Below are 26,713 nucleotides of genomic sequence, written 5' to 3'. Positions count from 1 at the left end.
TTGCAGACAGAGCTGCTCTTGTTTTGAAAGGAAGCGTGAGGCTGACCTGTGTGAGGAGCGGCCGTCCCTTGGCTCTCCCTCCTGCCAGGGCCGAGTATTCCCCTCACACCATTCCTCAGGCTGTGCCAACTGCCCACTGTGCTCTCCACCAGCTCCTCAGTCTGTTCTTACTGGCCCAGCCACAAAACCTTCATTTCTCCCATATTTTTTATCACAAAGCTTAGCGACTTCTCTATTTTTCTATGTTATGTGGATCGCTTTTACTCTCCTTCAAATCCTGCTTCCCTTCCCTGCATCCCTGTCCAGCTGTGCAGCAAAGTGTCACAGACTCTCTGCAACTCTCTTCAAGCTGAACTCAACAGATGCTTCGGTTACTTCAGGTTTTGGCGTGATTAAAAAGTGGAGGAAGGAGCCTGGGAGCTTTAAAATAGGTGTGGGGTTGAAGCTGGCATGAAAACAAAAGCAGATACAAGTCACATCCTATTTTTTTTCCCCTTGAACCAAAGCAGAATCAAAACATCCTTTTGCTTTAGTCAAATTAAAACAAAATAGTCAAACAAAATACTGCTGTGAGTAAACAGAGCTGTTGACTTGTCACTGCAACCCTCGACATCATCAGCTGTGTGTGAGCTGCAGGAGAGCTGTGACACTGACAGCAAGCAGCTCCTCCTTGCCCATGGGCCACCACATCCCATGCCTGGGAGGGAAATTTAAGCAGAAAGAGTGTAAATCACAACCTGGAGTGTGTGATTATTGTGTAAAGCTTGAGAGAGCACTGCTCTGATGTGTGGATTTTGCCAGAGCCCTGAAGAGGGGCTGCACTGCTGCCCATCTTCTGTGCTGCTGAGCTCATGGCAAGCACTGGCCCCGGCCTCCAAGCCCTGCATCCGCTGGGCCATGGATGAGCACAGGGTTAGGAAAAGCTGGGATTGCTTTCTCCCGGTTTCAAACCGGGCAGAGCCACTCTCCCTGCTGGCGGAAGGGGACGCGCACCGGCCGGGGATGCTCCCGGGGGACAGGGGACAGGGCACGCCCGGGGTCATCCCCGGTGGGTGGCACGGCGGGGGAGAGCAGGGACAGCCCCTCCGCTCGGGGCTGCTAGCGGAGCCCGGCCCTCGGCCGGAGCCGGGGCTGGGGCCGCCCCCGGGGCCGGGGCCGGGGCGNNNNGGAGCGGAGCGGGGATGGCGGCACCGCTGCGGGCCGCCCTGGCGCTGGGGCTGCTGGCGGCCGCTCAGCCCGGCCCGGCCGCGGGGCAGCGCCGGCAGGCAGAGGTACGAGCGGCACCGGCACCGGCACCGGCACCGGCAGCGGCGGGGAGGGCGGGAGCGTGTCCTGGCTGTGCGTCCCCCGCGTGTGCGCGCGTCCCGTGTAGCCGTGTCCCCGGTGTGTGTCCCTGGTGTGCGTGTCCCCGGTGTGTGCCCCTGGTGTGTGTGTGTGCCCCCGGTGTGTGTGTCCCTGGTGTGTGTGTGTGTCCCCGGTGTGCCCACATCCCCGTGCCCCAGCTGTGCCCATGTCCCCACTGAGTCCATGCCCTAGGTGTGCCCCTGTCCCTCTGCTTGTGCCATAGGTGTGCTCACGCTCTAGATGTGCCTGTCCCTGGTGTGCCCATGCCGTAGGTGTGCCCATGTCCTGCCAGGTGTGTGCATATCCCTGTGTGCCCATGCCGTGGGTGTGGCTTTGGCCTGGGTGTGCATGTCCCTGGTGTGTCTGTGCCATAGGTGTGTCCATGCCCCAGATGTCACTGTGTCCCTGGTGTGTCTGTGCCATAGGTGTGTCCGTGCCCCAGGTGTCACCATATCCCTGGTGTGTCTGTGTCCCAGATGTCACCATGTCCCTGGTGTGCCTGTGTCCCAGATGTCACCATGTCCCTGGTGTGTCTGTGCCCCAGGTGTGGCCATGCCCCAGGTGTCACCATGTCCCTGGTGTGCCTGTGCCATGGGTATGAGTGTGTCCCCAAGGTACCTCCCCAGCACAGGTGAGTGCCCCTGAGCTCCTGGCACCTGTGCATGCACGTGTGCCCTGGGTACAGTGTGTGGCATGGGTGTGTGGCAGTGCCAGCTGGAGATGGACGGGGCTGTGCCATAGGCTTGTGTTGGAATGCCAGGGTGTGTGGCCACTTGTGCTGTGTGGAGCTGTGGCAGAGAATCACAGACTGGTTTGGGTTAGAATGGACATAAAACTCATCCCATCCCACCCCCTGCCATGGGCAGGGACACTTCCACTACCCCAGGTTGCTCCATGCCCTGGCCTTGGGCACCTCCAGGGATGGGGCAGCCACAGCTGCTCTGGGCACCCTGTGCCAGGCCCTCCCCACCCTCACAGGGAACAATCCCATCCCAATATCTAATCTAAGTCTGCCGTGTTTCAGCCTAAAGCCATTCCTCCTTGTCCTGTCTCTCCTGTCTGTGTCCAAAGTCCCTCTCCAGCTCTCTGGGAGCCCTTTAGGCACTGGATGGGCTCTGTGTGTCCCTGGAGCCTTCTCCAGGATGAACAACCCCAGCTCTCCCAGCCCGTGTCCAGGTGTGCCCACAGGTGATGTTCAGCTGCACACCTTCCCATCTCCCAGCATACCAGGAGGGGACAAAAGCCAGTCCTTCCCCTGGCTGCCTCTCCCCAGGGCTGTCCCCATCACCTGTGCTGGGATTGCTTCTGTTTGTCCTGCTGTCATTGTCACCCTGTGCCACCATCCATTCTGTTTGTTTTGGAAGGACAAGGTGTGAGATCTGGCTGGTGAGCAAAGGTTCATACTGGGGATTTTTTCTTGTTTAGGCATTGATCCAGTGTACATTTGTACAAATGCTTAATTTTTCAACCTCAGCAGCAAGTCCTGGTTAATTAATTAATTGGGATTTTGGACACATGCTCTGAGAGGAGAAGGGTGCAGGAATGCTCAGAGGCTTGTTTTGGTGTGCAGGCTCTTTCTGCGGGGAGATGCTGCTTCAGAGAGGTCATTAATAGTTGTGCTTTTCCCACTGTGCACAAACCTCAGCCCAGCCCCTCCTGCCACCTGGAGAAAATAAATCTGCACAGATTTTAATGCTCAGAAAACCAATAATTTAAAATTCACTTTAAAAGAAAACCAACTGATTGAGAACTGGTTTAACAACCCAAACTGCATTTCCACCCCTTGCTGGTGACTTCTGAGTTCTTTTCCCTTGAAGTTTCAGAACAGATCCCAGGATTGTGGCAGATCCCTCCTGAGGGGGTGCTGGGCAAGGGACTTTCCTGTCTCCCTGCCTCAGTTTCCCCAAGGGGATGTGCTGTGCTGCCCAGGGACTTTGGGACAACACACACACAATGGAAATGTAGAGACTGGGGTGTGGAACTTATCTAAATAAACTGAGCAGTTAATTTTCTTTTAGGAGGAAGCTGAAATTCTCACATAACATCAAATAGTTCTGGTGATTTGTGGCTTTCAGAGCACTTAGTGGCTTTGCTTCTAAAGTGTTTTTGGTTTTGTTTTTTTTTTTTTTAATTCTTTTTAAAAAGCCATAGTTAGCAACAATATATTGTGTGAACTTAGATGCATGAGACTGTCAAATGTCCAGTTGTGTGCTTTTCCTGGCTGGTGTCCATGTTTTCACTGCATCTGTTTTTTTTGCAGTTAAAAAAAAAAAAAAAAAAAACAACCCAAAACCACATTAAAAAATAAGGAAAATTCGAAAATTTAATTTGAAACATTTGTATGTGAAATCATCTTATCATCTACAGACAGGAGAGGGCCCAGTGTAAGAGAGCACATTGTTTTCAGAGTGTGTCTGGCTGGGCTGTGCTCAGACAGCAGCTGGGGGCTGGTAATGCCCGAAATTCCCTGATCCCGGGGGAATTGTGTAAAATACCGGGGTATGTGAGATCTCAGCCCGCAGTGGGAGTGAGGAGCACGGTGAGGTGCTGGACAAAGGACAGTGAAGTCCCTGCAGGGATTTGTGTGAGAAGCTCCAGGGCTGTTTTGGTGACATAAAAACTGAGGAGAAATTTGAGAAAAACAGAGAATGGGAACAGAGAGCTGGACTAACAGACGGAATAATTCTCATTTCGGATTTTTTTATCAATGTTTTCCCCCCTGTCCTGCCCTTCTCCTTCCCATCTTGCAGTATCTGGTGCACACTGACTTCTCCCCCTTATCAAACCATTTCGGGCTCTGGGCTGGGAAATGCTCCAGCATTTCTGAGGTGCTTTAGGAGCAGGACGCTGTTGGGATGGATGCAGGATGCTGAGCACAGCTGGGTGGAGGGAGGCTCCACGCAGACCAGGTGGGGCTCGGAGCTCAGCCGGGGCACAGAGCATCCCACATTTTCCTTCTGAAACAAGGCTGAGAAATCCTCCTTCCTGCAAAAAACTCCTGCTGTTCAGCCTCGGCACGATGGAAGGAGAGGTGGAGAGGAGGGGGAATCCCTCCTCTGAGGCATCGCCGGGCTCTGCATCACCCCCGAGACCGCGTCTCTGAGCCGCCGGCGCGGATGTGCCCCGGCGATCCGCGGTGTGATTTACACCCCGTGAGTCACCGCAGCACAAACAGCCCGGCTTTCTTCCTGCTTCTGCCCCAAAACAATCCCCCCTTGTTTGTTAGGGCAAATCTCGCCCGCCGGGCAAGGGCAGCGGGTTCGGCGCCTTCCCCCCTCGCAGCCTCCCTTTTTGGAGGGCAGGACTCGTTTCCTTTCTCCCATTAGACACGACAGCACAGCCGGTCTGCGCGACCAAACTGGTTTGTCAGCCGCTCTGCTATTCGCAGGGAAGGTTTGGCCGAGCCCATCATCTTCCCTGCTTTCCCCGAGAGCTTTGGGTGGCGTTCAACAGTTTTGGTGCTGCAGCCCCTCGGGTGTGGGTGCTGGGGATGCCGGGGCAAAGCTGCCAGCTGCTTCCCAACGAGTTAGCGCTGATTCACGGATTGGTTTGGGTTGGAAGGACCTTAAAGCTCATCTCATTCCACCCCCTGCCACAGGCAGGAACACCTTCCACCAGCCCAAGTTGCTCCAAGGCGCATCCAAAGGGCTGGTGAAACCAGGAGGGGTTTAGCTAGACCAGGCTTACTGCTTCTCGGCTTTAGAAGATGGAGTGTGAAAATAAAAGGAGTTTAGAAGACCCCAACTCCACATCTTTAGTGCCAGGTGGATTATTTGCTGCTGAAGTCGATTTTGGGAGTGGTAGGCGGGACTGGAGGTGGCTCCAGGGCCGGGCTGGCCGCAGCAGGGCAATCCCAGCATCCAGGCGGTGCTTGGGGCTTTAACCATTCCATCCCCGGCGGAGAATCTGAGGCTCCCCTGCCTTTCCCGCGGGAGGACAGCCAGGCTCTGTGCTCGCTAATGCCCCTTCTCGTGTGTCTCCCCGTGTCCATAGCCGGAATATTTATAGAGATACTTACACACACACTTAAACAAAAGCAGCGCGGGGGCTCTGCCTGAGGCTTTGCAGGGATGAGCGGAAGCAAATGAGCGTTTTTAATTGCTGTGACATCTCCTGGAGGCAGCTCGCAGGCGGCAGGGACCCGATGGGCAGGAGAAGCCGCTGCTCCCTCTGTGACCACGCCAAAACACGCCCCGGGCCGGCTCTGCTCGTGTGTGTGCTGGGGGAAACTGAGGCTGAAACCAGGAGCACTGTGTGCCCATTTTGGCGGTGAGATGATGTGGGATGAGCCTAGGGATGCTGGAACAGGGGTTTAGGATCCACCTGGGCTGTCTCGTGGTTTCAAACAAAAGCCTTTAAAGGTGCATCTTGTGATGGCACTGCCTGTAATCATGACACAAAACACCTGTGTCAGATTAAACCCTTTTCTGACCCAGAGATGGAGCAACTGAGAGGTGTTTTTATTCTATTTTCAGTCTCATGTGAAGGGTGAGACAACACAGATGTTATAATGCACACCATCACAGTCAGAAGCCAACTATTTCTTAATTACAACACATTATAAGCACTTCTTGGCCTGGCCTTTGGCAGGATGGGATCCCTTCCCTGCGCTGCCGGGGATGGAGGGGAGGGATGGGGTTTGTACCCGGCAGAGCAGAGGGACCACGGCCAGCAGGAGCTGTGCGAGGCTTGCCCTGCACTCAGCTGGTGGAAAGGAGCCAGCAGCAGCGTTGTGTCTGGAGGGGAGGGCGGGCAGGAGCGGAGCCTGCTGTCTCGCACTCTCCTTATCCCGGCTTCCAGGCTGGGAGCGCTAATTGTGTTTGCCGCTGGCTGGCTTCCACCCGGGATGCCTGTGGTGGAGGGCAAGGTGTTTCCTTGGCTTTAGCCAAGGCAGAGAGGGTTTCCAGGGTTGTAACAGGCTCCACATCAGAGCTCTGAGGTGGGGAGGGCCCCTCTGTGTCCCGCAGCCTCCTCCTGCTGTCCCTGCTGCAGCCCCGCAGGTTCTCTGCCCCAGCCCCGGCTCCCCTGCAGCCAGCGCCGTGCTCCTCTCCCTCCCTCCCTCGTGCAGAGGAGGAGCTGGGCATATTTCATATTAATGTTTCTCTTGGTTTCCTGCTGTTTTTCTTTTCCCATTGTATGGAAAAGAGCATTTTTCCCGTCTGGGGCAGGAGGGAGGGGGTTTCCCAGCACGGCCAGACTTTGCGTTGCAACCTCTGGAGAGGTTTAATGGGCTGGTGCCAGATTCCAGCCAGCCCTGCCAGAGCCTGGCTGGGCTCTGGGGGGTTGTGCAGTGCTGGGGGAGCCTTGAGCACTGGTTCGGGCACAGGACACTGTGGCATGGGGCTCTTGGGTTCCCCTGGATCCCAAAAACTCCCTGGGTTTGTATGCTCTGTGCTCGGATAAATACCTGACAGGGATCAGCACATCCCTCTCCTGCAGCTCTGTGTTTCCAGGACCACCACCACCCTTAGCTGACAGCAGATGTGTCTAGAAAATGAAATAGAATTTCTCCTGATGGTTTTGCAGCTGGAGAGTTGGTGCCTGTGTGTGAGAACCTCAATCTGACACAGGTCAGAAACCACAGAGAAAATGCTGCTTTGCTTGGACTTGCAAAGCTCAAGGAGCTCTGGGCAGGAATGATAAAGCCAGTGGCCTTTGTGCCTTCTGGTGCTGCTCAAGAGCAGCTGCTGGGACAGGGGTTCCTTTTTTCACTGTGCACCCTGACGTGTCCAGATGGAGTTTCAAGCCTTCATGAGATCATGGTGAGGAAAAACCATTTTCACGCTTTAATGACGGGATTGTGTTGGGTTACAGGCGAGGAAAGAGCTTCAGGTTGTGCTGAGAGAATGCAAAATCGTGTTAGAAAAGGCTCAGACCGTGATGTGAGAGCCAGGACTTTCCACCCAGGTGTTCTCAGCTCACATTTACCTGCAGTGATGTCACCACTGGCATCTTCACCCTGTAACTGGTGATTCACCATGTAACTGGTGATTGTGTGCTTCTGGAAGAGAACTTTATAAAAATACAAGCACAGGGGAAAAGGATGAGATCCCTTCTCCTCTCCAGGTACTCTCAGAGGGCTCCAAGCCACCCCATCCCCAGGATGCTCCTCCATCCGGAAAAGGATGAGATCCCTTCTCCTCTCCAGGTACTCTCAGAGAGCTCCAAGCCACCCAGGATGCTCCTCTATCCCTGCATGCCTATCCAGCTGCTGCTGGGTTTGGCCTCCTGGTACCCCTGGGAGGGTGGGGTTATCCCGGTGTGGCTGGGGAATGCAAGCCCAGGCTGGATGCTAAACCCTGGGCGGAGGTGTTGTGGCTTCTCCTGACAAACAAACCAATGCCCTCCCTGCCAGGGTGGCACTTGCCTGATTTATCCTGACTCACTGACCACTGTGAGGTGTCTGGGAGGCTCTGGCCATGCTCAGGCTCTTGCTGCTGCAGCCTGGCACTGCTGGGATGAGCTGCTGGTGCCTCCAGCTGAGACAGGCAGCTTTGGTGGGAAAACCAGCCAAATCCTTTGTGTGGGGCTGGGTAGAGAGCGTGTCCAGGCAGGAATCTGTGCTGGTCCTCTGCTGGAGGGGGATGCTCCAGGTGGAAGGGGTGTAAAGGAGGAGATGAAAGTGGAGGAGGTGAAACTAGAGGAGGTGAGGGCTGCAGAGCACACGTGGGTGTGCCTGCCCACGCAGGAGTGACGTGTTTGGGGATGACATGAGGATGACTGTTCAAGGCAAGCAGAAGGTTTGGGCAGGAGGAGGAGAGGGAGAGGCCCTGGCATGGCTCGGGACTGCCACATCCACAAACCATTCCTGCTGCCTCCTCTGCAGGGACATAAAGGAGAGCTGGGTCACCCACAGCCAGGAGCAGCACTGAGAGGAGGTCATCACTCCAACCCCTTCCTTTTCCAGCCCGCGAGATGAGCCGGAAGGGAAACAGCTTTAAAAACACCCAGAGGGCACCAGCCGTGCTATCTGGGCCAGCCGCGGCATTCCTGGTGCTCAGCACACCTCTCCTTTGGGATGCGGGGAGGGGAAGCCGCCACTTTCACTTTTTATTCTGGTTGTTATTCATTGCTGTAACTGCGGCTCTGCTGCACTAACAGGATGCTGGGCAGCTTGTTTGTCTCCCGCAGACATCCCTGGCGGCGGGGCAGGCGGGCGTGGAGCATTCCTGTGACCCGGCTATTAACTCCTCCAAAAGCCGGCCAGCAGCCCGAGCCGTTTATTTTCTTTAACATACAATTTAAGTGCTGGAGCAAGTTCAGAGAGGCAATCTCCGTCCGTGTCAGCGGCCGATAAGAAGAAGAATGGTTTGGCAAAGCAAATTGCGCCCGGAGCGTCCCCACTTTGCAGCAGCGCATCCTGCGAGGGGACGGGGGAGGCTGAGCCTGACCCCATCTCACCCCGCACGGCTCTTCGGCCTTTGTTTGAGTCCCTGCCTTGAGCGGGGCCATCAGAGCTGTGCCTTTGGCCGCCTCTGGCTGCGGATGAGATGGCAGCAGAGGGTTTTGATGCCTCTCGTTCCCTCCTGTGTCGTGGCCAAAAACCCCCAGAGCCATCCGAAATGATGGGGAGGAGACACAGGAACTGTACGGGCACGGCTGCTTGAGGTGCAGAACTCCCAGCAGCAGTTTGGGTTTGCAGCACTGTTTGCCGCCTCATCTCCTTTTTCCCCCCCTTCCCAAGCCAACACGTGCTCTGAGCTGCACCTTTCCCATTTTTTCTTGCAGCTCTTCCTGGAGAAATACGGCTACTTCAGGGAGCGGGGCCCCGGCACACACAGCCCCGCCGAGTTCACCAGGGCGCTGAGGTAGGAGCCTTTCATCCAACGCTGCGCTCCAAACTCGCCAGCTCCAGCTGCAGGGATGCTGCCAGCACCCCGAGGGGCTTTTTTTTGCAGCCAGAGGGGTCTTTTCGCAGCTGGAGGCTCTGTGCCTCACGGTCTGATGCTAAAGCACAGGCAGTCCTTTTTGCAGAGGCGGGTCCGGGCCCGGTCCCACAGCTGGGTGCCGGCTGCTGGCACCCGGCTCTCGCTGCTTTATTTGCCTTTTATGGCCCGGAGCTCGCCTGCAATAAAATCTGCGGGGAGGCCGAGCTTGGGGACGGCTGGGAGATGTCAGGGGGGGCGAGCTGCCAGCTCCTGCCTGGGCTTCTCCTAAGGACATCACCTCGGCTCTGGGAGCATCCTCGTGCAAAGCCAAATGCAAAATTAAATGCGAAGTCAAATAACGGCTTAAAAACTGGAAAAGGTGATTCTTAGGCTCCATTTTTAGGCTCCTTTGCCCTGCTAGGAGGTGACTTACAGGTCAGCTGTGGTTGCAGAGCCAAATCCTTCTTGTTTTGCCACCTGCATGAAGTTCTGCCGCTGGGGTCTGAAGCTTGCAGGGTGAAAATCCTGGCTCGGGTCAAACCCCCGGCACGAACAAAAACACCCAAACCCCCCACGGGGGGCCTGGATGTGGCTGCTGATATCTCCCTTCCTTCTGCAGGGGTTTCCAGCGGGTGAGCCACCTGCCGCCCAGCGGGGTGCTGGATGCCGCCACGCTCCATCAGATGGCTCTGCCCAGGTGTGGCACGGATGACGGGCACAGCCGCGCCGCCGGGGCGCCGCCCGCCCGGCGCCGCAGGCGCACGGCACAGCACGGTGGGCACCGGGGCTCCCGGGGGCCTTTGGGGTCTGGGGGCTCGGCTCTCCCGTGCTGGATTCGTGGGGAAGCTGCTGTGGGTGGGAGGTGCAGCCCCGCTGGAGCAGCATCCAGCCCAGGACATGCCCGGAGGTTATTTTTAAAGCTCTTTTATTTTCAGTTGGTCTGTGTGGCTTGATGGCAGCTGTGATTAGAGATTCCACTCCCAGTGTTGGGGAATTCAGCACTCTGGGGTGGTTTTACTGCTGTTGTGGGAGCCAGGAGATCTCCCAGAGAGCACTCAGGTCACCATGGCCCCACACCCAGCTGGGCTGGCATGATCTGGAGAGCAGGGGAAGGCACACAGTGAACTCCAGGTTTTGCTGACCTTTGGGACTTGTCATGCATATTAGGGACACAGCAGTAACCAAAAACCTGCCAGCACTTGGCTGCCTGACCCGAGAGTCATTTCACCCATGTTAAGGGGTTTAACTCTGCTCCAAGCATCCTTCTGTGCTCCTGTGTGGCCAGGACTGAGCCTCTCGTCCCTTGTGAGCTCTCTTTGGGCTTGCAGATGAGTAACTGGATTCCTAGAGAGCAAGAGGGCCAGGGCCAGCTGTGCTTAGGACATGGGAAAAACGAAGGGGAGATTAAGAAAAGGCTCTGTACCGTGTCAGGCTGTCTGTGCATCTGGCAGGGCTGGCCATGGACAGCCCCAGGAGAGCCCTGTTATCCTCCTCCAGCCTCTGGATTTCCTTCCAAAGCCCCAACATGCGTCCCTTGCAGGAGCCCAGGACACGTGGGCAGTGAGCAGAGCAGCGAGGACATACAGCAGGAGGTGGGCAGGCAGAAGCAGCCAGTGCCCTGTGGCTCATGGGGCTCCTTTTTGGGCACCACAAAAAGTGGGTGGGTGGCAAGAGATGCCCAATGGCTCAAGGAAAGGGCAGAAAGGGCTCAGTGTGGCACTGGTTGTTGCTCTGGTGATCTGATGCCACAGGCAGCAGGGATGGGACAGCACCACATGGGCTGGATGGCACCAGGGGTGCTGCAGGGCTGGTGGCACCGGCCAGGAAGGCTGGGGAGGGCTTTGTGCTGTTTATCCTGCTTGAAGCAGGAAACCCTGGCAGCTGTGCTTTGTTATCCACCCTTTCCCAGCGGGATCTCCCCTGGGCAGCCCCTGTGTCCCTCACCCTGCTGGCTTGGGGCACACTCAGAACCCAGCACGGGGGCAAAGCCAAGCCCTCCTCTTCCCAAGAGCCAGCCTTGCTAAGCCAGCCTTGCCCATCCTCCTCTGGTGGTGGATGCTCTGCTCCTGTGGAGGGAAGGATGGTGTGCCAGGCTTTGTTTTAGGGCTGCTTTTAGCTTTTGCTGTGCAGAGTGGAAGCTCTGTATCCCTTTGGAGCTGGAGGCCATGACTGCCCTGACAAGCAGTGGGAGCTGGTTCTGTCCCCAGGAGTGTGACCAGCTAGCCCAGAGTGTCCCCAGCCATGGGGAGAAGGAGGCAGAGCTGGGGTGGGATGTGTGCCAGGGAGGCTCAGCTCAGAGCCAGGGCAGTGAGCCCTGGTGTGCTGCCGGCTCTGTTCCCCCTGTTTGCCTGCACATCTGGAGCAGAGGCAGATGCTGGAGGTCTGGCCCCACTCCCACGCCTCAGCACCAGCTCTGGCACCCACATCCCCCCAGGGCCCCACGGCTTTTGTCCTGCTCCCAGATGCCTCCAGACAAATGTAATCCCAGGGCTCTGGGGTCCCACAGCTGCCGAGGGGTGCTGGAGGAGGAGGAGGAGGAAGGGGCTGTAATGCTGCTCAGCAACTATGTGAACTCTCATCTTTGCCCTCCTGTGTGGTAGGGGGGTTGGGGAGCTTAGGGGGAGTCACAGTGCTTGTTCCCTTCCTGCTGGTCCCCAGCTGTCCCTGTAGCATCAGGGCTCTGTCTCCCCTGACAGCTTTTCAGGAAGCCTTGGGCACTAAGCTGTGCCCCCAAGGTGCTGCTGAGAGCCCTTCCCACTCCTTTGCCTTTTCCCACCTTTTCAGAGGTGGCTTTGATTGCTCTCCCTGAAATCCAGCCCTGGCCTTGAGGCTGGCATCAGGCAGCAGACCTCCTAGCAGGGACCTGTGCTGGATTTGGCTCTGTGAGCCAAAGGCTGAGTTCAAACTTGGTGCCACAACTTCTCATCTCCTCAGAGAGGTTTCAGGGTTTCCAGCCTTGGGTGGGCTCTAGTGGTGGCACCTTCAGAAAGATTTAATCGTGGTGCTGCAGCTGCCTCAACTTCCAGCTTTACCTTGGCCCAACCACGACATTTCCATGAAGTTTTCTTCCACTCAGGCAGCTCCTGGGTGGAAGGACGAGCCCAAGTTGCCACTCTGAGCTCATCCTGATGCAGGTGTGTGGGATTCACATTCTCTGAACCTGAGAGAAGCAGAGAAAAGAATGATCAAAACAATTCTTGTCTCATTTGTTGTTCACAAGTGGAATGCATTGTGGAAGATTGTTTACCTGAAGGGATTCTGGTGTGAGTGTTTGATTCACTGACCAGTTGAATCCATGTGTGTGTGTCAGGACTGCCAGCTGACAGTCACGAGATGCTGTGCAGTTCAGTGCAGTTGGGTGCTTGGCAAATTCAGTTTAGATGTAATATAAGATGGAATAATTGTCTTGGTTTGGAAAGACAGGTGCCTGCTAAAGAAGGCAGGAGCCTCCCCTGAAATGGAGAATATAAACCCCTCCCCACTTCTGAATTGCTATAAATTTGAAATTAAGGGGCTCTCAGGCAAAAAATATAGGAGCAGGAAATAACAGTTCTTTAATAGGGAAGTAAATAAAAGGATAAAATAAAAAATGCAGTAAACTGAAACAACACTGACAGAGTCAGAGCACAGCCTGACACCCTGTGGGTCAGGGTGCTGGTAGCAGTCCCATTGGAATTGTGGCTGCAGTTCTCCTGGAGTGTCAGGTGTGGTTCTGCTGGAGCAGGGGTCCTGTAGAAGGGTGGAGTCTTCCTCTGAAGATCCAGTGGAAGGGGCAGATGTTCCTCTGGGAAATCCAGTGGAGAAGCCGTGCTGGTGTTCCAGAATCTCAGATTATATCCAGGTAGGAATGCTTGGCTCCTGCCTCTGGGTGGAGCATCCCACAATGTAGTTCTTATCAGCCATGCAGTGACATTCCATAGCCTGTTATCAGCAGATGTCCCCTGAGGGAGGAGTGGATGTGGAAGAGATAAGGAAAACTGCCCAATGAACAGAAGACAGCTGCCATACAGATGGCAAATAGAACACACCTTGCCATGCAATCTAGGACAATAATACAGTATAATAAAGCAATTAATTAGCCTTCTGATGAGATGGAGTCCTCCTCATCATATAATTTCTGGGGGGCGGCCTTGTTGGGGTGCAGGAGGGCGCTGGCCGAAGCGGCAGCTGCGGTACCGCGTGGTGAACTGGCCGTCCTACCTGCCGCAGCACGAGGTGCGCCTGGCCGTCAGAGCCGCCTTCCAGCTCTGGAGCAACGTGTCCTCCCTGCTCTTCTGGGAGGCCCAGGAGGGCCCCGCCGACATCCGCCTCACCTTCTTCCACGGGGACCACAACGACGGGCTCAACAACGCCTTCGATGGGCCAGGTGCTGGTCGCTTCCCCCTCGTAAGCTTCTCTTTTACAACGTGGGCTCTTCCCCCGCAGGGAGGAGGGCTGGGGTGTGGTGGGCTGGGGGTGATGGGCTCAGCAGCCTCTCCAGCGCAGTTTGCACCAGTTTGCTGTCTGATTTGGGGTCTCCCCTCCAAACTCTGCAACTAAGGGCCGCCAGCAAGGCGGCTGAGATGTTCCTCAAGGAGCCCCACACCACCCTCCAAGCACGAGCTCCTCCGAAAAGACCCAAAACTGACGCGCACTCGGGCAAACCAGAGCTGCGTGTGCCGCGGTCCCTGATGGCTCTCATGTCCCCAGGAGGTGCCCTGGCCCACGCCTTCTTCCCCCGGCGAGGAGAAGCCCACTTTGACAGCGCCGAGCGCTGGTCCCTGCACAGCGGCAAGGGCCGCAACCTCTTCATCGTGGTGGCCCACGAGGTCGGGCACACGCTGGGGCTGCAGCACTCGCCCGTCAAGAGCGCCCTGATGTCCCCCTACTACAAGAAGCTCAGCAAGGATTTTGTCCTCAGCTGGGATGACATCTTGGCCATCCAGAATTTGTATGGTGAGCCTGGCTTCCCTGAGCATTCCTTGGTTCCTCCAGGGTGGTTCTCTGGGGTGGAGAGCGAGCAGGAGGGATGGGAGCAGGGAGAGGACTGCAGTCACATGGGCCCCGTTCCTCTGTGTGGCTGGGGAGGAAAATGCAGGAGAGGTGGGACAGTGCCAGGGCCTCCAGGGCAGGGAAGGTTGGATTTGCTGCCCACTTGTCTGCTAGTGCATGTTTTTTGGGGTACCAAGGGATTTTTGCCACCATCATGTAGAGTGGGGTAGGAGCCAGACACTGGGACTCGGAGTCTTTGGAGTCTTGGGAGTCCCAGCCCTGTGCTTTGGGAAAAGTTGTTTCTCTGTCCCTTCTCCAGACTCATCACCCCTTGTTCCATCCCAGGAAAGCCCTCCAAGGGCTCGGCCGTCCAGCTCCCAGGAAAGGTCTTCACTCACTTCCAGGACTGGAACACAGACCTTTACGGCAGGGACCGACAGCAGAGGAGCCTCAGCACCTATTACTGCCACTCCTTCTTCGACGCCATAACCGCCGGTGGGTGCTGGCCAGTGTGACCCCCTCCCAAAATGTGCACCCCTAGCCCTTGTCCCAGTGCTGCTGCAGCTCCCAGTGGAGGGAAAGGTGGGTTTGACTGGTCCACAGCTGCTGGCACTGGTGGCATCACTGAAGCACAGTGCACCTTGAGGGCACAGCAATGTGTCAGGAGTAGGGAAAATGCCCTAAAACTTGAGCCATGGCAAGGATTAATCACTGCAGGAGCTCAGCTGTGCAGGATAAGCCTTGAACTGTGGCCAGCATTTATCCTCTCATGCCTGGAGGGCAGGCAATGGGTTCTGGAAGCTGAGGGGGTGGCTGGAAGGGCAGGAGGAAGCATCCAAACCCCGAGGATCCCCAAAGCACCAGGGGGCTGCACGGGGAGGAGAGGGGGTCTGGGTAGCAGTGGAGGGTGGTTCAATAACATTTCTCACCTGGGGCACCCTCCCTCTGCCGCACAGACGGGGATCACAACCTCTACATCTTCAAGGGCAGCCACTACTGGGTGGTGTCAGCCAGTGGCAATGCCAGTGACCCGCGGCCACTGCAGCCACGCTGGCCCGGCCTCCCCGCCGGCATCGACGCCTGCGCCTGGTCCCAGCTCACTGGAAAGTTCTACTTCTTCAAAGGTGGGTGAGGCCTGGGCAGGGGACTCCCCTCGGGGCTGCCACTGCTCCTGCCGGTGTGGCTGTGCAGGTCTGGCTGGAGCCACACCACTCCTGTTTGTGTCCCCTCCTGCTGGTCCCCTCCCAGTGCAGAGCTGGGGCATTGCTGCGTCCTGGGTGTGCAAAACCCTGGGCTCGGTGCCCTGTCAGGGGTGAACCACATGGCCCTGGCAGTCACATCACCTCCTTGTGCCTCAGTTTCCCCATCAGGAGTGTCAAAACAAATCCAGGTGCAGTTGAGAACCTGCTCCCCAAAACACGAGGTGCAAGGGGGTGCATGGGAGTTTCACAGTGCACATGGATCCCTGTGCTGTGCCTGGAGGCTGAGCTGCCCCAGGAGCTGGGATACCATCCATGAGCTGCCCCAGGAGCTGGGATACCATCCCTGAGCTGCCCAGCAGCCAGATGGGGACAGGAAGGTCACACCAGGCAGCCTGGCTGCCAGGGTCAGCCCCAGCTTTTAAAGGCAAGCAGTGCCTGGTGGCTCAGAAAAGGGGCTTTGTGCTGCAGCTGGCTGAGAGCCAGAGCCCCTCTGCCTCCCCAGCCCTCTCCACTCCCTGCGTCCTCCCCAGGGCTGCGTCAGGCTGTGCCTTGTGAGCAGAAAGGGGCTTTTGTCTGCCCTGCTGTGGGGACAGGGTGCTGTGGGGACAGCCAAGCCACCGGTCCCCATCTCAATTCCTGCTGCAGTGCTGGTTTTGGATGCCCCATCCTCGGCTGGATCTGTTTCTGTCTGTCCCATTCGCTGTACAGCGTCTGGGGGAGGTTTGCCAGAAGCAGCATGGTGGTGGCCTTGCTCTGTCCCTGGTGGTCCCTTTCCATGCCTTCAAGCCCCTGAGCTGCCGTGCCTCAGTTTCCCCCCAGCCTGGTCCTTGGGGCAGCCCCACAGTGGTTCCGGTTGGGTCACCAGAGGGATGGATGTCACTGACACTTCACAAGGCTGGTCCCGAGTCTTGTGGCCGAGCCTGTCCCCATCTCCTGGAGCTCATCCTGCCAGGGTCCCGTGGGGCTCTAACCCTCCCGTTCCCCGCAGGCGGCCGCTGCTGGCGCTACGCGGGCTCCTCGCTGGAGGCAGGATTCCCCCGCAAATGCAGCGCCCTGGGGCTCCCCCGGCACCCGGACACCGCGCTCTACTTCCAGCAGCTCCGGCGGCTCGTCCTCTTCAAAGGCCTCAAGTACTTCGTGGTGGGCGAGGAGCCGCTGGGCGTGGAGCCCTACTACCCGCGCAGCCTGCGGGACTGGGCCGGGCTGCCCCCGGGCACGGCCGGGGCGCTCGCCCACCGCGACCGCGCCGTCTACTTCTTTCGGGATGACCGCTACTGGAAATTCGACCAGGCCAAGCTGCAGGTGGTGGCCACCGGCAAATGGGCCACGCAGCTCGCCTGGATGGGCTGCTGGGATGCCAACAGTGAGCAGGTCCTGTTCTGAGCGCGGTGGGATGGGATGGGATGGAGCGGGGCTCTGCATCCCCCGGGTGTGACTCCGGGTTCCTGTCGGGATGCTGGGGCAGGGACTGGCTGCTTGTTGGAGCCGTGGAGCAGCGACCCAGCAGAGCTCGGCTGCAGCTGGGACAGGTGTGGCACAGCCAGGTGGCTGCTGCCTTTGGGACAGTGTTTTTTTTATAACAGACTGCAGAAAAATGTATCAGCCACGGGGACTGCAAACACACCCATTTCTGTTTACTTTCAGGATATTGTTACACGTTTTTCAAGCCAGGACTGGGGTTTGGTGATGCTGTTTGATATCTTTGTTGATACTTGTTGATACCTGTCATTTTCCCACGATCAGGCAGAAGTGTCTTGCTGCTGCTTGCTTTGGGGTTCAGATGGTTTTCAGTAACAGACTGAAAATGTCTCCTGCTTAAAACCAAAAGAAAGGAGACATTTGGACAAAAATTTGGGTCGGTGTGGAGCTTTGCCCCTGCTGTTTGTTCAGACCCCGGGCTATGGAGGGTTGGGGATGTTTGCTGGGCTGTGCTCACATCCCAGTGCTCTGCTGAGGCACCAGCTGGAGACACCACCACAGTGGGATTTTGGGCTGAAAGCAGCGGGGTTTGGTGCAGGAGCCTCTTTGGGGTGGAGAGAAAGGGGGGGCTCAGCTGAGCTGCAGCTCACAGGCAGCAGGAGCATTGCCTTGGATGGGTTTGGGGTGCCTGGGTGGGGTCTCCCGTGTCTGACAAGGGCTGTGCTCACCTGGCAGCCCTCACTGTGTGCACAGAAGGTGCCTGTGCTCCGCTGCCTCTGCAAGGGACACGGGATCAGGGAATTCCTGACTCCCTGGGCCCCACCCGGATGAACGGGGGTGACAAATAACTGGGGGAGGAGGGGAAGAGGAGAGGGTGAGCAGGACAGAGGGACATGTCTGTGCATGCAGGCTCCCAGGGACTGTGTGGCTGCATATTCCTCATTCCTTTCCCAAGGCAGACTCCCCACCTGGAAACGCTGCTGGCTCCTGGGCAGGGTCCCCAGTCGTGTCTGCAAAGGGCCATCGTGTCCCAGGGCTGGGGATGGACCTCAGCTTCCCAGGGCTGGAATTCTGAGGCATTGGTGCTGAGTGAGACAGGGCTCAGCTTTATGAAATGATTTATTGGAACCATTTATGCGGTGGTTCTGCCTGGACTCAGAGCCCAGCACTGCTCTGGTCCTGCTGCACTGTCAGGGTGCTGTGCTGGGGTGCCCTCCTGATGCCAGCAGCTTCCAGGATTCCTCTTTCCCTCATCTTTGCCCTTTCCAGACCTTCCCTGCAGAGCAGGGCTTGCCCTAAGCAGGGTGCCAGGGCTGGTACTTCCGAGGGCTTTCGGTGCTGCCCGATGCCAGCTGAGCTGTGGGTTTGGCAGGACGGGGAGCCAGCACTCCTCCCATTCTCCAGAACACTCGTGAGTGAGCCCTTCATGTGCAGACACAGACACAGGGTCTTCATCTGCCCAAAACCTCAGGGGACTTTCCACGTTGCCAGAGAAACACACATTGCCATAGGAATTGAATGACACTGAGGTGACGTGGCCTGCAGGGAGTCCCAAGGGCTTGGAGACCTGACAGCAAATAAAACCAACCTCTGGATTTGTGGTATTGGGGTTTTGTGCTTGTTTTCATGTCACGCTTTGGGGTTGGGTTGGTTTTTTTTAAGCAAATCTCCAGTTTCCTGACAGGGCTGTGTTTAAGATGCCTGTGGGTGTTTGGGGTTGGAAGGGGGGTTGCTGAATCTGGCCTCAGCTTTCATGCTGGCAGGACCAAAGAGGGGAGATGGATCCCACTGAAAACTCACTGATGGCCATGGAAACATGGGAATTCTCTTTCTTACTTCATCCCCAAATTACTGAGGATTTTTCCACACTTTGGGATGTGTTAATAGGTTTTTTGCCTGGGTTGAATTCATTCATTATCCCTTTTCCTGTCCCCTTAGCAGAAAGCCAGGCATCCCATCTGCTGTGTGACTGGAGGCTGAGGGTGGGACCGCCTCAAATCCTCTCCCCTTTTTGGGTTTTCCATCTCTTCCCTGGCTTGCTGCCATGTGTTTCCAGGGGCTGTGTCCTGTGGGATGTTTTGGGGCCCTGTGATGCTGCCAGGGCTGGGCTGAGCTCAGCACTGCTGGCAGGGGCAGCCGGGGTCACTCTACTGTGTCCCCTGTACCCCATCAGTCCGGGGGGCCTGGGGGAGGTGAACTCACACCCTGAGCCTTTCAATCCACCCCCCTGGGTGCCCTGGATGGAAATCCAGCTTCTCAAGGGTTCTTTTCTCCTGCTGGGCTCCCTGGCTGGGCACATCAGACTCAGACTCCTCCGGCCTGCCACACATTCCCAAACAGAATAGCTGGGATTCTTGCATTCCCTCCCCCAAAATGACCCCGGCTGGACACTGAGCTGCAGTGACATCAGCAGCTGGCTGCAGGGACAGGATGGGTCCCCCACCACAGCAGGGAGCCCCTCAAAGCCCAGGAGAGGCTCTGGTTTGGTCCCGAGGCGTGAACACTTCCCTGGCAGGTTTGTTATTTGCAGAAGTACCTGAGTGCTGGGGCAGCTCTGCAAGGCCTGGCTTAGGGAGGGAGTATCCCACATTCCCAGAGGTGCCCACTCATGTGCAGCTCTTTCCTTAAAGCCCCAACTCCTGGAGTCACTCCATCCCTGCAGGAGCTTGGCTTTTCCCAAAGACCTCACTGCTGCGGGTAGTGAGGGAAGGAGTTTGGAAAGGAGCAGAGAGCAGAGCAAGCCCAAAGGTGGGTGTGAAAATAAACCCTCCTCACCTTGAGGCTGCCCTGAGGATGCATCTTGTGACCCCCAGGGCACCTCACCTGTGGTGGAGGTGGGTGTAGGGGTTTGGGGAAGGGGGAAAATCCCCCTCGTGTGGTTGGGAGCCACCCGGGTGCTGAGGAGCTGCTCTCTGACTCCTTCCTGCCCCGGAGCCAGGGCCCTTGGGGGGAAAATCCACCCCTGGCATGGCTGGGGAGGAGCAGGGCTGTGGGAGAGGAGCAGGTGCTGAAGGGTTAACAGGGAGTGTTTGCAGCCAGTCCCTTGTCACCAAGGAGAAGTGATCAGCACTTGGGAAGGAAACAAAACACCCACTGCCCAGGAGGGTGGTTTCCTCTCTGCAGCAGCACTGCAGCCCTGGGACCCCAGCAGGGCTCTGGGCACCCCCGGGACACTGCCACCACCCCGTGTGGCACCAGGTGAGTGTGGCTGCCGGGAGGTGTGCTGGGGACAGGGCTGGGGCAGCTCCCTGTGTCCCCATCATCCCTTTCCCTCGACCTCCTCCCAGTCTTATGGCAGAATGTGGGGGACAGCGGGCACGGAGCATCCATCCCTACCAGTCCAGCGGGCAGTACCTGTATGCCATGAAGGAGGACCTGGCAGAGTGGCTGAAGGAGCTCTACGACCTTGACATCGAGGTGGGCACCTTCCTGGAGGTGCTGGAGACGGGGGCTGTGCTGTGCTCCCACGCCAACCACGTCACCCAGGTGGCCGGGGAGTTCGCCCGTGCCTGCCCCGAGGTGGCCCAGCGCCTCCACCTGCCCACGGCCGGTGTCCCCTGCAACCTCACAGCACAGCCAGGCACCTTCCAGGCCAGGGACAACGTCTCCAACTTCATCCACTGGTGCAGGAAGGAGATGGATATCAAAGGTAGGATGCCAGGCTCCAGCTGTCCCATGTCTCTGTGCTCAAGTCCCCTCCAGCCACTCCGTGTTTTGCCATGTGTCCCCCAAAGCCAGCACATGGGACAGCACTGTGTGCCAGCATCCCTGAGCTGGCATCCCTTGTACAAGGTCCTCCAGGCTTGGCAGCAGCTTTGCAGAGTGCTGGCACCATTGCATTTGGGTGCAAATATGCACAGGAGGAGTGGCAATGTAAAGGGTGGATGGCACAGTGTGTCCCTGCCAGCACAGCCATGATCCCAGCCCTAAGGACAGCAGGAGAAGTCCTGGCTCTGAGCAAAGCATCCGCCACCCTGTCCTACCACCATGGATGCCCAGGAAGGGGAGTGGCACAGAGCAAGACATCCTCAGGGCACTCAGACACTGAGTTTTGTGGCTTTGGGATGCCATGAAACAGCTGTAGATGCCCAAAAGGAAAGGCTCTTCCCCCTTTATCACTTACCCCAACTCCTGTTGAACCCAGCCATACTCCTGGTGGGATGGCTCCAGTGAAGAGCACCCTTTTGGGTGGGTCTTGCCTCCTCCATCTGTGCCCCCCATCCCCTTTGTCCCCATCCCCACGTGCCAGCCCTGGCTCAGCCCTGCCCTGCCCTGCCCAGATGTCCTGATGTTCGAGACAGAGGACCTGGTGCTGAGGAAGAACGAGAAGAACTTCGTGCTGTGCCTGCTGGAGCTGGCACGCCACGCTTCCCGCTTCGGAATGCGCGCCCCGACCCTGGTGCAGATGGAGGAGGAGATCGAGGAGGAGCTTCGGCAGGGGCTGGACCTGCCTCCCACTGAGCCCACCCTGCCCCGGGCCCCCAGGAGAGCACGGGACCTCAACAACCTCGACCAGATGGTATCAGGGGACATGGGGGCATGGAGAGGGCTTGGAGATGGATTGGATGGGCATGGAGATGGATGGGGATGGAGATGGATTAGATGGAGATGGATGGGGATGTGGATGGATAGGAGTGGGCATGGAGATGAATGGGGATGGGGGTGGGGATGGGCATGGAGGTGGATGGACATGGAGAGGGATGGGGATGGAGATGGGCATAGAGATGGATTGCATGGGCATGGAGATGGATGGGGATGGAGATGGATTAGATGGAGATGAATGGGGATGGGCATGGGCATGGGCATGGAGATGGATGGGGATGGAGATGGAGGTGGATTGGATGGGGATGGCATGGAGATGGATGGTGGTGGCATGGAGATGGATGAGGGTGGGCATGGCCACCCCAGGACCTTTCCCAGCAGCCCTGGTGAGGATCCATCCCTGCCACCCGCAGGTGCAGCACCTGGTGAGCCGCTGTACCTGCCCTGTGCAGTTCCCCATGATCAAGATCTCCGAAGGGAAATACCAAGTGGGGGACTCTGACACCCTCATCTTTGTCCGGGTGAGTCTGCTTCACCCCTGCTTTTAGGGGAAAAGCATCAGGAATTCTGCTCTGCTGCCATGACCCCTTTTCCACAATCCCCCAAAAGGGGCCCATGTGGGAGTTCTGGTCATTATTCCCAAAGCAGGGCAGCAGGGGAGCTCAGCCCTGTGACAGATGTTGGTATGGATTTAACCATCCATGTGTGTGGGACAAAACCTGACATCCCACAGAGCCACAGCCTGCTCTCACCCAGCAATGGGAGCACTGGGATGCTCTGAATCCATCCCCAAGCCAGGCCAAAGAACTCAGCACACGACAAAGGGACTTTCCATAAGGGTCCCTCACCCTCTTTGTGGTGACAAAATAAATCTGTCGGGATGGCCGCAGCAGCTGGGCCAGGGACGCGGCCGTCCTTTGGGACACCCGGTGGCACTTAGGGCAAGCCACAGCTCTGGAGGCCCGGCCGAGCGTGCCACCCCCAGGCTGCTGCTGTCCCCTGGCATGGACATTCCCGGGCAGGTCCTGCGGGAGCACGTCATGGTGCGGGTCGGGGGCGGCTGGGACACGCTGGAGCACTACCTGGACAAGCACGACCCGTGTCGCTGCACCTCGCTCTGTGAGTCCCCGCTCCCCAAACCCCGCGGCTGGCTGAGGGCGGGGGGGTCTGTGGCTGGTCTCGATGCTTCTCGGGGATGTTTTCATTAGCGGGAGGCTTTGGTACGGCCATGCCTAGTTGTTTTGCCGGGGAATGTCGGGTTTTGGGGACTTTCTTTGGCTTTGGTGGCCACTAGAGGTCATGGAAGACTTTTGGACGGAGCCGGACCCCAAAAGCCGCTTTGCAGGGAGCGCAGATTTCTGCTGGCACCCGCCGGGGGCTGGATGCTGAGCCACGGCTGGGTGGGCTTCACGGGGGTGGGTGAAGGGAACAGGAGTGCCGAGCCCCCGTCGTTGTCCCTACAGCTCACAAACAAGCCTGGAAAGCCCGGAGCCCGCAGCAGCAAGTGCAGCACGAGGTGCGGCTGTGCCCGGCCGCCCGCAGCCCCCAGCCCGCGCTGCTGGTCAGCCGCTCCCAGAGCCCCCTGCCCCCCGTCACCTGGGGGGCCCGTGTCCCCCCTGCCTCCCGGTGCCCTGCCACCCCCTCGCCAGAGGGCTCGGGTCGCCAGCCGGCTGCCAGCCCTCACCCGGAGCCCCGGAGGGTCCCTTCGGGCAGGTGAGTGCTGCAGAGGTGCTTCGTGCCCCAAAATGCCTGGCTTCAGAGCAGGTTTTGGAGCATCCTTGGAATTTTTCCCCCCTCCCTTCTGGATGTGCCCAGCACCAGGCGGGACGGGGGGGATGCAGCAGCTCCCTGGCCCCTCTCCTGTCTCTCCCTGCAGGATGCGGGAGCCACCCGCTGTCCCTTTGGGGAGGCAGCCGCCACCATCCCGCTCACCTGCTCGGTCCAGCTCCCCTGGGCACGGGGCGAGGGGCCGGGCAGCCACTCCTTCCCGGCTGAGCCTCCCGAACGGCGCGGGGGTGCCCCGGGCACCGCAAGGCACCGGCCCGGGGAAACCCATCCCTGCGGCACCGGCACGGGGCAGGTCCGCAGCGCCCGGCCCACGGACGGCACCGGCACCTCCCAGAAGCGCCCAGCAAGGAGGAAAATCATCTGGGCTGGCTGCCAGGCCACAGGAAACGGGGACACCCACCACCGCGACACCCCGAGCCCCCAGCCCCTTAAAGGTCCGTGCCCCCAGTCCCCTAAAGGTCTGCCCCCCCTCCTCGCACCGGGATGCTCCGGGAGACTCCCAGAGCCTGAAGAGCCCACGGGAAGGGCGGCAGGGAGCCCTTGGCCGGGGCCGACAGCCCTCACCCCGAAATTCCTGCAGCCAACCCCCGAAAACGGACAGCGGCGTTAAACCCCCCACCAAAGCCAGCCCGGCCGCTCCCCGGCCCCCCACCCCTCCGGGCCGCTCTGCAGGGGGGTGCAAGGTCTGTGCCGCGGGGGACGGTCCCCAGGGGACACGGCAGTGCCACCCAGCCCCGAATACAAGGGCTGTGGGCGCTGAGGGACCTCGGGCCGGGGGAGCCTGTGGCCCTGACGGTGGGGCCGGGGGGCTCCGGGGGTGCTGCGGGAACACGCAGCCCCCCGGCTATGACAGGGTGCTGGAGGAGCTCTCCCGCGGGCCGCAGCCGCTGCGCCCTGCGGGGATGTGGAGCCAGGTCCCCAAAAGCCCCGCAGGAGCGGCCCCGCAGCTCGCAGCCCCGGGGGAGGCAGAGCGGCCGGGGGTGGGGGGCCAGACCCCGCGGGCACCCCGGGCCAACAACGCCGCCAAGCCCCGGCGGTGCCTGAAGAAGCCCGAGCGTGTGCCCTCCATCTACAAGCTCAAGCTGCGGCCCAAGGTGCGTCCCCGGCGGGACCACAGGCCGGGCAAGCGGCCCTCCCGCATCCCCACCCCGCTGGGGCATCGCCCCCCTGCCCCCCGGGGCCAGCACCGACCCCCGGCGCCCCCCCGAGCCCCCCAGGCCGGCAGCACACGCCCCACGGCCAAGCCGCCCCTGGCTGACAGCGGCACCTGGCTGACCGAGGATGATGAGGAGTCGTGGGTCTGAGCCCAGCCCGAGAGCCCGTGGGAATGGACGGATGGACGGACAGACGGACGGACCCCTCCCTCCACAGGGGGGAGCGGGGCTGGAGCTCAAGGTGGGGCTGCAATGTCCCAGGTGTCCCCGGGCAGCGCGGTGGGATTGCTCCCAGACAGCCCGGGGGGTTCAGCTGCACCTCCCCCTTCCCAATGGATTTTTTCTGTACTGTAATCCTGCTAAGCAGGCGCTTTTGCACTGGTTTGGGTGGAAAAATCCAGCCCCAGATTGAGAGAGCGGGATGTTTTCTGCAGGAGGAAGGGTTTAGCCCCCCTGAAGAGGGGACACCCCGTCCCTGACATCCATAAAAACCATCTCGCACCTCAGTGTTCCCCATCTGCACCACGGGACCAGCGAGCTCGGTCTGACAGTGCCAAGAGCCTCTGTGAGTGCTTGGCTCACTCAGCTGGAGGGTCACACGAGGGGACCCTTGCTGACTGACCCCTGTGGTGGCCGTGGTCCCCTCTGGGGTGCTGGATGTCACCAAGGGTCACAGTGCTGCACCCGAGCCCCCAGCAATGCTCTTTGTGCAATAGAGTTGTGCCAAAACTCCTCTATTTCCACGTCTTTTCTGCGTGGGTGGGGAGGGAGAGAGGAAAATCCTGATGTGGGCACAGCAAACGTCCCTCTGAGAACACCACAATGCCCAGGAGAGTCTCCTTTTCCGTGAGAGGATGAATTCAGCCCCACTTCCCTGCAGAGGAGCTGCAAATGTGAGCCCTGGGACTCGGGGAATGCAAAACCTGCCAGCAAAAACACTCCTGAGGCTGGTACAGAACAAGGGGGACAGACCTGATTTTTAATTCAATTTCAAAGAAGGAGGTGCAGGGCATCACAGGCTGTGTAGACACCTCGGGAATCTCCAACAAGGAGTCCAGGGGGGAAAGGGAAGCCAAGTCCAGGCAACTGGGATGCTCAGTGGGGCAGGAGGAGGAGGAGGGGGAGAGGGAAGCATCCTTGGTGGGGCCGATCCAAACCCAGGCATCACCTCCACGAGCACGGGGGCAGAGCCCTGGCACTGCCCTGGGCACAGCAGTGGGGGCATCCCAGGCTGTGGCAGGCCCAGGCTGCTCTCAGCAGGACCAGGGTGGTGCTGGGTGAGTGGTAAATCTGTGGTAAGGTGTGAGTAGGGCCGCGGGGCGCTCGTGGCTGCTGCCGTGTGCTCCGATCCCTGCGCCTGGACACCTCGGATCTTCCTGCCTGGGGTCCCCTGCCTGCACCCAGGGTGCCACCACCACCACCTACCCCTTCCTGGGCTCTTGGGAAAGTAGCTCTTTGTAGCCCTGGTTCTCCTGGGAGCTGGGAAATGCTGTCGAAGCAGTGAGAGTTGTTATTATTACTAATATAACTTCCTCTGTCTATAAAGTACAATAGAATATAACAATTATATTTATAACCATTTTTTTTCTTTTTTTTTCCTTCAAAATACTAAATAGATGCTATAAAAACCTGTAACTAATTGTGCTATAAACTGCAGGCTACAGGGTTATAACAAACAATGTATTGGCTTAGTCGTTGATATGTGTACGTCGGAGCACTTTATAAATGCTTTTTTATTAGCATTTACCAAGGAATTTCCTTCTCAGACAATTTGGAGGGATAAAGCTCTAGCCAGAGATCAATAAGTGGACTTACATGTGTTAATAAATCCTGACAGGATGAGCTTGGACAGGGGAGCCAGGTTTGCCATGAAGGCAGGGTATGGTGACAAGTGCCACGGCCCTTCCTGGCTGAGATGGACCCGTGTCCCCCCATTGCCTTTCCTAATTTTTTCCCTTTTTTTTTTTTATTTTTTTTCTTTTTTTAAATAATTTTGGAGCAAGGAGTTTGATTCCCCAAGCAGGGAGGGGGGAGCAGGATGTACCCCCAGCCCTGGCCCAGGGATGGGGTGGTCAGAGGCACTGGAGCTCAGCTGGAGCTGCCTTTAGTGGGAAGCAATTCCAAGAGCACAGGGGAGCTGCTGGGCCATGGACACCTGGCTGTGGTGGCAGGGAGGGCTGGGTGTCCTGTTTTGCTGCCCAGAGCAGTGCTGAGCCCCTCCAGCTCCTTGTGACAGCAGGAATCACGGAGATGGTTTTGCTGGAGGATGGATCAGACACAGATCCTGCCTCAGGAGATGAGGATGGTGTTTCCCTGTGTCTCACAGGGACCAGCCATGGAGAAACCACGCTCCTCTCAGCCTCTTGCTCTCCCTTCACCACCCCATCATCGTTTCCTAACAGGGGCTGCCCTTTGCCAACCCACC

The 26,713-nt window shown here is 58.3% G+C and overlaps 2 protein-coding genes across 2 annotated transcripts; both read left to right on the top strand.

Annotated features, from left to right (window-relative positions):
• Nucleotides 1-1,162: 1,162 nt before the first annotated feature.
• On the top strand, nucleotides 1,163-18,403 carry MMP28 (matrix metallopeptidase 28). Its single transcript, XM_041482893.1, has 8 exons — nucleotides 1,163-1,271; nucleotides 9,073-9,152; nucleotides 9,832-9,986; nucleotides 13,357-13,578; nucleotides 13,902-14,147; nucleotides 14,529-14,678; nucleotides 15,140-15,307; nucleotides 16,374-18,403. Exons 1-8 carry the CDS (start codon nucleotides 1,182-1,184, stop codon nucleotides 16,766-16,768), a joined length of 1,506 nt encoding a protein of 501 aa, XP_041338827.1. The 5' UTR covers nucleotides 1,163-1,181; the 3' UTR covers nucleotides 16,769-18,403.
• A 1,496-nt stretch (nucleotides 18,404-19,899) lies between these two features.
• On the top strand, nucleotides 19,900-24,968 carry GAS2L2 (growth arrest specific 2 like 2). The gene is made up of 7 exons (XM_041482907.1): nucleotides 19,900-20,002; nucleotides 20,092-20,453; nucleotides 21,085-21,323; nucleotides 21,760-21,867; nucleotides 22,369-22,465; nucleotides 22,810-23,059; nucleotides 23,223-24,968. The coding sequence occupies exons 2-7, from the start codon at nucleotides 20,096-20,098 to the stop codon at nucleotides 24,436-24,438; spliced, it is 2,268 nt and encodes a 755-aa protein (XP_041338841.1). The 5' UTR covers nucleotides 19,900-20,002; nucleotides 20,092-20,095; the 3' UTR covers nucleotides 24,439-24,968.
• Nucleotides 24,969-26,713: the final 1,745 nt, after the last annotated feature.

This window comes from Pyrgilauda ruficollis, unplaced genomic scaffold (genome assembly GCF_017590135.1).
Source record: "Pyrgilauda ruficollis isolate IOZ18807 unplaced genomic scaffold, ASM1759013v1 scaffold59, whole genome shotgun sequence".
NCBI classification, from domain to species: domain Eukaryota; kingdom Metazoa; phylum Chordata; class Aves; order Passeriformes; family Passeridae; genus Pyrgilauda; species Pyrgilauda ruficollis.
Note: the sequence above shows the minus strand (reverse complement) of the source record. Positions and strands in the feature narration are given on the sequence as shown.